This window comes from Mustela nivalis (genome assembly GCF_964662115.1).
Source record: "Mustela nivalis genome assembly, chromosome: 2".
NCBI lineage: Eukaryota > Metazoa > Chordata > Mammalia > Carnivora > Mustelidae > Mustela > Mustela nivalis.
In genome coordinates, this window is record NC_139021.1 from 147,914,406 (window position 1) to 147,925,812 (window position 11,407).

Below are 11,407 nucleotides of genomic sequence, written 5' to 3' on the forward strand. Positions count from 1 at the left end.
AAACAAACTAACATTCACTGACTTATGATTATACTTCTATATGCACTTACTATAACTTATTTAAAACTTTGAAATGAGGGACACCTGGGTGGCTCAGTTGGTTAAGCCACTGCCTTCGGCTCAGGTCATGATCCCAGGATCCTGGGATCGAGTCCCACATCAGGTTCCTTGCTTGGCGGGGAGCCTGCTTCTCCCTCTGCTTCTGCCTGCCTCTCTGTCTGCCTGTGCTCGCTCGCTCTCCTCTGTCTCTGACAAATAAATAAATAAATAAATAAATAAATAAAATAAAAAACTTTGAAATGATAATCATTACACCCCAGTTTAATAGATGAGCACAGTATTAAGATGACCTTTTTTCCAAAGGTCATATAAGTAGGGACAGGCCCAAATTTTTCATCACATTTCTGCATTAAATAGCTTAAACTAGGCACCTGGGTGGCTCAGTGGGTTAAAGCCTCTGCCTTCGGCTCAGGTCATGATCCCAGGGTCCTGGGATCGAGCCCCGTATCAGGCTCTCTGCTCAGCAGGAAGCCTGCTTCCCTTCCTCTCTCTTTGCCTGCTTCTCTGCCTACTTGTGATCTGTGTCTGTCAAATAAATCTTTAAAAAAAATTCTTTCAAAAATCTTTAAAATCTTTAAAAAAAAAAGCTTAAAGTACATATGTTCTGTACTTATGCTTTTGAGAATTAACTTCTGTTTTATTATGCATTAGACACGATTAACTGAATAAATCTGTTTTTTAGTAATTCCTCCATCACAAATATCAGGTAGCATTTTTACTTCACTTTTACTAGAAGAAAAGACAAGACTCAACAGGATCATGAAATCCAAGATTTCCTGATATATCTGAGAGTAAGAGGTTTTTCCTATATTGAAAATGGACCAGGAGCACCTGAGTGGTTCAGTAGGTTGAACATCCAGCTCTTGGTTTTGGCCCAGGTCATTATCCCAGGGTCATTGGACTGAGCCCCACTATCACTCCTTGCTCAGGGTAGAGTCGGCTTGGGATGATCTCCCTTTCTCCCATGTGCACGCGTGTGCACGTTCTCCCTCTTTCTCTCTCTCCCTCTCTCTTTAAAATAAATAAATAAATAAATATTTAAAAAGAAGGAAAAAAAGAGAAAAGAAAATGGACAATTTATCCCTAAGAGCTCACAGTACTTGCAACAAAATCACACGTGTGTACTTGCATAAATGGACCTCCTAGGTAGAGTGAGACAGCAACTACCTTTTATGTCCACATTAGATCTTACCTTGGCATAGAAAAACCTTGTTAAAAATCTAGATATAATTTTCGGAAAATCTTTGGGGTCAGACAGAATAATTTAAAACTTGGCACAGGGACACACTCAGCAAGAGTTTACCTGGCCCGAACTGGGTTTACAAAAGATCCAATTAATATTTAAAAACAAGGGACTCCTGGGTGGCTCAGTGGGTTAAAGCCTCTACTTTCGGCTCAGGTCATGATCCCAGGGTCCTGGGCTCGAGCTACGCATCAAGCTCTCTGCTCAGCAGGGAGCCTGCTTCCTCCTCTCTCTCTGCCTGCCTCTCTGCCTACTTGTGATCTCTGTGTGTCAAATAAATAAATAAAATCTTTATTTAAAAAATATATTTAGGGGCGCCTGGGTGGCTCAGTGGGTTAAAGCCTCTGCCTTCGGCTCAGGTCATGATCCCAGGGTCCTGGGATCGAGCCCCGCATCGAGCTCTCTGCTCAGTGGGGAGCCTGCTTCCTCCTCTCTCTCTCTCTCTGCCTGCCTCTCTGTCTACTTGTAATCTCTGTCAAATAAAATAAATAAAATATTTAAAAAAAAAATATATATATATATATTTAAAGACAAGATTTCACATAAAAATCTGGAATTCCAGTTTCTTTTGAATAAATGGAAAACACCAAGCTTACATTATTCACACTGGAAAATGCCTGGGGCTGAGTGGCAGCTGTTTCTGTACTAGTTGGATAGGCACTGAAGTTTTAGCTCATCCCGCTAGTCCCTGTCTTCTTCAGGGCAAGCCACTGTGGCATTTCCTGTGCTGAGGGCAGCCCGGGGTATAAGAATGTACTGGATTATCATCTTGGGACATACTATGTATATTTAAAAGATAGAAAGGAAAAGACCAAATGATTGATTTTGAAGGAAATGGGAGACCAGCTTTCTGTGTCAAAAACTTCCCTGCAATAATGGCATTTGTAACACAGTCTGACACACCTGCCACATAAATTATAAAAGAGAAAGGTCTTGGTTCAGTAAAGAAAAAGCAAAAAAGACTATCCCTTAATTCTGTGTCAGGTGACAGTAGATTTCATCTTCCATTGCAATTATGAAGCAGAGGGGAAGTTAATAACTGCTGACCTAGAATTCCAATGTTGACTCATCTTTCCTAGCTGAACAATTTAAATTTAGCTCAACACATCAAAATCAGTCTACAAAGGCAGATCAGTGTGTTTTACTGATTTCTGGTTTAGAGTGAACTTAATAAGACAGCACAGAATTACGAATTTTGTATGGCAGAAATACAAATCCAACTTCCAACTTGTACATTCAGGGATTTGGAGTAGAGTTCAGGCACTCTTGGACTAGAGCCGGCATAAACTCCTAAGGACAGAAGTTTACATTTAGGGAATGGCTGATTACTGCCAACCTAAAACATTTCCAATCCCCAGTGTATTTTTTAACAATAGAAACTAAAGTTTTAAAAAGGTTTAAAATTAAAGTAGTATGACTCAACGTAGCTATGGAGCTACTTTAGTGGAAAGAAAGTCATGAGGAAAAATACATGAGAAAATGGATAGTTGTCAGACCAACAAAGGAATAATTCTGTGGAGGTGATTTTAGTTCATACCTAATACGTGTTTAATGGATCTATGTAAATATTTTCAAAGGGTATGAAAAATTATTTGCTTTTCTGTGGCATATGAAAATCTGTTTAATAATGATCAGTGTTGGGGCTTCTGTGTGGTTCAGGTGTCTGCCCTCAGCTCGGGTCATGATCCCAGGGTCCTGGGATCGAGTCCTGCATTGGGCTGCATGCTCAGTGGGGAGTTTGCTTCTCCCTTTCTGCCCTTCCCCCTACTTGTGTTCTCTCTCTCAAATAATACCTTGAAAAAATAGTAATGACCAGTATTCTACCGAAACATGAACAGCTCTAGTTTCACTATCATTCATAAACTTAAGACTAATGTTTTAAAGGCTTTAAAGGTCATTTATCTGATATCAGGAACAGGGCATCAGAGACCAAAAGATATGGGTACTCCCTGTTCCCTCACAAAAAGTCCCTGCCTATTCATTCTGTGCCTTCCCTAAGAAGGTAGTCTTAGAACAGCAAACTAAATAAAAGTAAAAGGATATACAGAGATATTTCTTCATATTAAGCAAATACTGTCAGAGTTATTGTTAATAGGTATGTGTATCAGTGAATGCCAGGCCTTCAGAATGAAACTCTATGTGCTAAAAGGACTTCCTTAACAACTTCTTTATTTCTATTTCTGGCAGCAGTATTCTTCCCATAAATGAAAATGCACAAAACATATGTAACAGGCAAAGGGCTAGCTGCTATAATATACAAAATATTTTGACAGATCACTTAAACCAGTAATTTAATTAAAAAATGGAGTAGAGTTGACAGAGTGCTTCAGGGAAAAATACAAATCACCACTAAACAGTAGAAGTCATTCAGTTTCACAAGCAACCAGGGTAAAGCAAAATAAGATAAGATAATATTTTTCACCATCTGTTTTTTAAAAAGTGATGGTAGGGGCCCACAGCCATCCCACTGCTCAGCTCTGTGAGCTGTCCCTGGTATCAAATACTGGTGCATGCGGTCCCCGAGTCCCTGCCGCCAGCCTTCTCAGCCAGTCATGTTGGAGCATCTGAGCTCGCTGCCCACACAAATGGATTATGAGGGCCAGAGCTAAACAGATGTTTCAGGGAATTTTTCTTTTTCTGCAATAGTTGGATTTATCTGTAGGTACGTGGCTGAACAGTTTGGGTAGACTGTCTATATAGTTACGGCCGGATTTGCTTTTTCATGTTTCTTGACACTTCCTCCATGGCCCATTTACCGCCGGCACCCCCTCAAGTAGGTTACCTGTTCAAGACTCAGGCTCAGAAGACAAGAAACCAGGGGAAAGGAAAATTAAGAGGCATGCTAAAAATAACTAATTAGGTTTTTCATGATTTAGCTTTACTCTTGCACCTGTTTTCATTTTGTTTGAGAAGAGCTCAGTTTTCATACCCAAAACATGAGCTAAAACCCACTGCTGCCCTTTCAGCACAGCTGCATATAGACTTTGTTCTCTTTATATTTCACTTCCAGCTTTGCTGGCTGTTGATTTATAAATACTTCAGACCTCCTCTTCATAATATTCCTCTGAAATGAGAACAGAAAACACAAGTATGCAAAGTTTCTTTCAGGTCTATCAAAATAATGAATAAATGCCTCGTAAATGAAAGTACAATTTAACTGTCAAAAGTTTTATAATTCACTGAGTGGTTAAATTTTTTTAATGTTTGCAATTAAAGCTCAGTGCAAGCCTGTGTCTTATAAAAAAATAAAAATAAAAAATAAAAAGTGATGGTAGGGGGTGCCTGGGTGGGTCAGTCATTAGACGTCTGCCTTGGGCTCAGGTCATGATCCTAGGGTCCTGGGATCGAGCCCCGCATCCAGTTCCCTGCTCAACAGGAATCCTGCTTCTCCCTCTCCTATTCCCCCTGCTTGCATTCCCTTTCTCACTGTGTTTCTCTGTCAAATAAATTAAAAAGTGATGATAAGTAGCTGATGGTTACCGACCTGAGGTGGGTTGGGGAGTGGGTGAAACAGCTAAATTGGTGATGGGGAGTGAGGAGTGAACTGGTGATGAGCACCAGGTGATTAAAATAAAAACTTAAAGAAAAAAGTGATGGTAGGTGACACTGCATATTGGCAAAGGTAAACAAGCAACTGGCATTAGTTATTACTGTTTTAAATACGTAGATCCTTTGCTCAGGTAATCTTTCAAGAATTTAACCTACAGCAAACTATGGCATACACCCAAAACTGCTTATACCAATGTGTTTAAGACTGGCTTCGAGGAGAGGGAATATTTGAACAGAGACAGATGAGGAAGCATCTGGAAGGTGGACATCTGGAAGCAGTGATGTAGGTAAAGCCTAACAGAATGAAGACCTAGAATGAAGTGGTGGTTAAAAGGCAGTGGGCCGGGGGGGAGCTGGGTGGCTCGGTGGGTTAAGCCTGCCTCTGCTCAGGTCATGATCTCAGGGTCCTGGGTCCTTGGATCAAGCCCCACATGGGGCTCTCTGCTCAGCAGGAAGCCTTCTCCCCACCCCCGCCCCCCCGCCTGCCTCTCTGCCTACTTGTGATCTCTCTCTCTCTCTCTCTCTCTCTCAAATAAATAAATAAAATATTAAAAAAAAAAAAAAAAAAGGCAGTGGGGGAAGGAGAGAGTAGTAGAATCTAGAGATATAAAAGTGGCAAGGGACCAAATCAGATAGAAGATGGAACTTCATAGGCCACTGTAAAGAATTTGACTTCACTAGGCTTTAAGTTGTGCATTCTGATTACAAGCATTTCCATTTACTTGGAAGCCTTGTTTATCATAACAGAGAGGTAAGCTTTCACTGTTGTTCTGGGTACAGGTTACACAGGAGATGTTAGTTAAGTCAGGGTTTATAAATCCTCTAAAACTTAACCTAAGATTCTCAAAGGGATCTGGGCCACCATACCACCACAGGAAAGCAACCACCAAAATGACTAAGAATCTGGTGAAAAAAGGAGTCCAATGAGAACAGTCATTTAGGCAGCCATAAACAGCTGCGATGATGTAAGATCATATAATAAGTGTTGTCTTGCTTGGGAGAACTGGGAGTGCTGGGAGAGGACTGGTGGAGCGGCCGTGAGGGAAGCCCGAAAGCCCGCTGCTCTGCTGCCCGGAGCCACACACCCTGCTTCCACTCTTGAACAGAGAGAGCAAAGGAAAAAAAGGCAGGAGACAGCCCCTGTTGTAGAGCTTCAGTCACCTTTGGTTTCCGCCTTTCCTTCATCATCCCCTCATTGCATCATTCATAAGGTTCACCATCCATCACCTGATTTGCCTTTTCTCACAAGTCTAAACTTCCGTAGCAGAACTTTTTCATTGGCCATTTTGATTTTAGGTTTCTACCTTCAGTTTGTCTTATCTGTTCACTATTTCTGGCTTAATCTTCCTCAGGTATGGTTCTAATTCTAGTACTCACTGTCCAAAAACCTTTGATGGTGACATAATGCTTTTCAACTTAAATTTTTCACCCTGGCCTTCCATGCTCTAATCCTATCCTATGTTTTCAGGCTTTTCCCCATAACTTCCTTATATATATCATATGACCAAACACATAAATTTGAAATCCAGTCCATCCATAAGGCCCAACTCAACTGTTATTATCCCTTTTAATAGATAGTTTTGTTTTGTTTTGTTTTGTTTTGTTTTGTTTTTAACCTATCCTGGAGGCAGTTCAATGTGGTGAAACGACTAAGGGCTTTGGAATCAGACTGGGTTTGACTCGACTACCACTAGATCCCTAAACCACTACATGCAGAGAGGAACTTGTCTGAATTTCACTTTGTTATATGAGGGCAACCTATATTTTCCCCTCACTGACTTGTAAATGGGATAACCTATAGAAAGTAAGTGACTTAAATCCCACCATAAGCACATTTTATATGGTTCTTACAAGGCTTAACACAGTTTTCCTGGTAGGAAGTCAGATAAAATTTCAGATGGAAAAATCAAGAAATAGCAAGGTAGTTGTGTTACTTAAAACCATGGAAGTAGAGCGAAGAATGAAAGTAGTTGCCTTTGGGAACTAGGAATTAACAGGATGGTTCGTGTGCCACATTGTGCATCACTAAAATCTTTTAGTACTATTTGGACTTAAAATTATGCCTGTGAACTTGTGAACTACTTTACTAAAATTAAAAAAGTGAGGGCGCCTGAGTGGCTCAGTTGGATAAGGGATTTCTTGAGCTCAAGTCGTGATCCCAGGGTCTTGGGATCCAGTCTCATATTGGGCTTCCTGCTCAGCAGGGAGTCTGCTTCTCCCTCTGACTTTCCTCCTCTCATGCTCTCTCTCATTCTCTCTCTCTCAAATAATTAAGTAAATAATTTTTTTAAAATATTAATAATTAAGTGAGCAAATATCTATTTATCAACATAATAAAAATTAGGCATCGATTGGAAGGGGGAGTGGGGAGTTACTGTTTAATGGATACATAGTTTCAGTTTTGCAACATGAAATTCTCTGGAGATGGTTTGGGGGGGTGGCAGCACAATGCCAATATACTTAATACTATTGAGCTGTACAGTTAAAAATGGTCAATTTTAAATTTAACAAAATTTAAATTTAAGTAGTGCAAAAAAAATGTGGATGTATTCTGTAGTAACCATGTGAGTGTGTAGGTTAAGGCTGCGGAGGCCAGCAACTTCTGCTGGCCAAGACAGATGCCTATCTGTTTACTGCCTGGAGGCTGAGAACGTGTTTTGTATTTTTAAATACAGTTGACCCTTGAACAACATGAGGTTGAATTGCAGGAGTCAACTTATACATGATTTTTCTTCGTTCAGTATAGTTCTGTTATTTTTTAATGATTTTTGTAGTAATCTTTTCTCTAGCTTGCTTTAAGAATGCAATAAGTAAGAATGCAATAAATAAAGAATAAATAATTTGTGAACACACAAAATACGTGTTCATCAATTGTGTATATATTCAGGAAGGCTTCCAGTGAACAGTAGGGTATTAGTTTTTGGAGTATCAGAAGACGTACATGGATTTTTGACTGTGTGGGACGTTGGCACCCCTAACTCTACACTGTTCAAGGGTCAATTGTAGTTACTTTTTAAGTGGTTATGTAACTATCTACATAATAGCCTTTGGGCCCTGAAAGCCTAAAATGTCTACTTTCTGGCTACTTTAAGAAAAATTTGCTGGTCCTATTTGTAATGTAATTGTCAGTTCAGTATGTTAGATTTCTGCCACTAACCAACTCTGTACCCCACAAACAAGGTCCTTTAATAACCTGGGCCTTGTTTTCCTATGTTGAGAAGAGATAATACTTGCTCTTTCTGGAATAGTTGTGTAAGGACCAAAAGATAGAAGGTAAAACTGAAACACACATCTTGTGTTTGTTTTCCTTTATACAGATTGACCGTTGGCCTTACTTGGTTACTGGGTACAAAGCAGGAATGTTTGCTAATCAACTTCCTGTGCTTAGTTGGGCATAAATTGGTTACAGAAAGCCTTAAGCCAAGGCCTTCAAACGTTTAACACAACCAGTTGGGAAATGCTGGAATTAATGCAAAGTTAAAACTAAAACATGGGGGGGGGGGGCCTCTGCCTTTGGCTCAGGTCGTGGTCCCAGGGTGCTGGGATCGAGCCCCGCATCGGGCTCTCTGCTCAGTGGGGAGCCTGCTTCCTCCTCTCTCTCTGCCTGCCTCTCTGCCTCCTTGTGATCTCTCTCTGTCCAATAACAATTAAAATCTTTAAAAAAAAAAAAAAAAAACTAAAACATGGGTTATGATAAGAGGCTGCCCTTTAATCAGGATCAGCTGTGCTGATCAAGGTACATCAAATGCTGCCTGTGTGTCTGCTTGCTGGAAATAAGTGTTTTCTAACCTTCAAAAAAGAGTTTCTTTCATTTTGGTCAAAATAAAAAGCATTCTAGGGGATAAATTGTTCTCAAGGGACAGTTAATATGCCAGTGGTGTCCCCAAGATCTTAGTCTTGCAGTTCCCGGTTTCATTATGTTAACCCCAGTGCCTCTTCTCAGGGAGGCTTGCTATTTGATAGCCTAAAACTAATGTGAAAATCCTTCTAAAAAGGTTGAGCAGGAGCTACATGTTTGGGACACTCAAAGCAAAGGACCAATTGGAACAGGTTACAGCTATTTCCAAACCAGAGGGTAGTGTTCAGAGCCCTGTGGATCTGTAATCGACCTGGGGGAGTTAGTCTAAAGTTGAGTGTTTGGTCCCAGGAAAACATCTGCAAACCTAGTGTGCTTTCATTTACTAGCCCTCCATCATTTTTCTGCTAATAAACAGCAGTGAGGCCACCTTTCCTTTTTTTGTGTGTTGACTCAGAATGGGGGACTGTATGCTTGTAACCTCCTTGTTCAAAGAACCCTCATTACAGAGTGTTGTAGCATTTATTCTCCTGTGCTTCAGAGTTTTGTTTTTCCATTTTAGTAATTGGTCTAATTATAGTTCACCTTCAGCCCCTAAAACTTTTTATTGACTTACTAGTCAAAGATATGAGGTAGATCATTACTAAATTGGGCAGGTTGTTTTAAGTTAGCCCGTTGAGTGTACATTTTTCAACCGCAAATTCAGCTGCCATACCCAGTCTAAATATAGCAAGATGATACAAAGAGATGATGTGAGCTTCAAGGAGAGATCTTCCATTGAATTTTTTGTTTCTGATTCCCTCCCACATATTTGACAGCTGTTTTTAGATGATGCCTGCAGTTTGTTTCCGTGTGTTTAAGAGAGATAATTAGGGCACTTCATGGTGGAAACCTACATAGGTCAGCTATCATACATCTTCAGACTGGAGAGGCTCCTGGAGGGGTTGGCCTTTTAATCTATCAGTTGAAGGCATCTGGCAGAACATTCATTGCAGAAACAGTTAGTCTGAAGTGTTGTAACTTGGCAGTGTCACTGAATTTCACAGAATTTACTGGCTCATAGCCAAAGGACCTCTGGTAAGGTAATCACTGAACCATAGCTCCATTCAACCTTTGCCTTCCTAACACATGACTTGGAATGAACAATCCATAAGTATAGCATAGGCTACCTTAAGTTTATGTTATCCACTTGTTTGTAAAACTGTAAGAGAGCATTAGGTTATTTCTTGAAAGCTTATTTGGGTATCCCCCTAGCCCTCATGTTAGACTTGGGTTGGTTTTCAGGCAATGATTAAAGCATTGTTTTTATATTTCATTTCAAGTGAAATATATATTGCTAATCTTTTTTCACATGAAAAACTATCGTTATGCAAAAATAGTTCTAAGTCTAATCCTTCAGTGTTTTTCAGTGAATGTGATGATGCTAAGTGCCTCGTTGCTCATGAGCTGTCGAAGACTGTGATGCGTCAGTGTAGGAGTGGGGGTGGCGGCGGCAGGTGGTGCTTTCTCATTACTTAACTCAAAGCTTGATATAGCCATCTTATCACCACTACTTCTTGAGTCTTCAGAGTTAACAGAAGACCTGTCCAGAGGCCAAAGTTTGTTAATATTCTTCCCAAAGAGGGTGTCACCTTGTTTATATTACAGCCTTAAATCAACTGGCAATGCCTATGAGGTTCTAAACAGTAGGACTAGGAGGAGATTATTGATCTGTTTGGGACTTCAATAATAGGCATAAGATCTTGTCTGAAGTGTTACAGGAACAAGTAAGATTGAGAAAAATCAAATTACTAATGCTTATTATCTTACCTATAATTATGAATTAAAAGTAAATGGGAAAGGTTGTGAATGAGAATACAGTATATGTAGTAACCAAGTGATTTAAGGGAATTTCTCACTTGAAAGGTCTTGGTTTCTTATATTACTTTAGGACTTTTATTGTTTGAGGTGGAATATTTATAAACATGAATTGTGTGTCTCAATTTCATGATAACGTTACTTAATCCTTTGATGCCAGGACACTGTATAATACAAGGCCGTTCCCCCTGTTCTGTTTTCCAGGTGGTCTTCGAGGGGTAGCACGAGGTGGTCTAGCAGGACTAACGCTTACCAGCCTCTATGCACTGTATAATAACTGGGAGCACATGAAAGGCTCCTTACTCCAACAGTCACTCTGAAGATTTTGCCACCTTAGGAGTGGAGGACACTTTAGTAGTCATCCCAATCAATTTTTATGTCAGTCTGGAGTTACTCTTTCTTCCTACAATTAGTTTCAAAAATTGGAGATTCCAGTTTGCTGTGGTGAAGATCATGGATGGTTGACCAGGACTGGCATTCCTTCTACCCAGAGTTGAAGCCAGAACCCTCTGGAGGCTGAGTAATGTGGTTCTCCCCTACTCCCTGAACTGGAAAACTGCTTACTCACAGAATTCAGGTCATGATTGTTAATACGGTATCACCACATTTGTTTATTTAATGATCTGAAACTGTAATGTTGCCTTGTATTCCCAATAAAAGGTGAAAATAGAACCAAAGTGTAAACATAAGGTGAGTCTCCATTTAAAAGCATTTTTCTGGGTATAAAGTGAAAGTTACTCTTAGCATTTTTGTCTGCCCAGACTCGGCCAATACATGTTTTCTTGGTTGTGCTGAAATGAAGGGCTTCTTGGCACCATTAACAGCTAGGTTACAATTTTTCTTTAACAGAGTTGACACAAAACTCCCTCAAGATACTTGAGATTAACCATTATGCCCTTAGA

General features: G+C 40.1%; 1 protein-coding gene and 1 pseudogene across 2 annotated transcripts in view; both read left to right on the forward strand.

Moving 5' to 3' along the window:
* The window catches only part of LOC309857253 (mitochondrial import inner membrane translocase subunit Tim23), a 31,347-nt gene extending 20,170 nt beyond the window's left edge, over positions 1–11,177 (forward strand). The window contains exon 7 of the mRNA XM_082718835.1: positions 10,710–11,177. Coding sequence (XP_082574961.1) covers positions 10,710–10,825 — 116 coding nt within the window. The 3' untranslated portion in view covers positions 10,826–11,177. The remainder of the gene's footprint in view (positions 1–10,709) is intronic.
* On the forward strand, positions 1,888–5,347 carry LOC309857259 (signal peptidase complex subunit 1 pseudogene; annotated as a pseudogene). Its single transcript has one exon. The product of its transcript is annotated as a signal peptidase complex subunit 1 pseudogene (transcript).
* Positions 11,178–11,407: the final 230 nt, after the last annotated feature.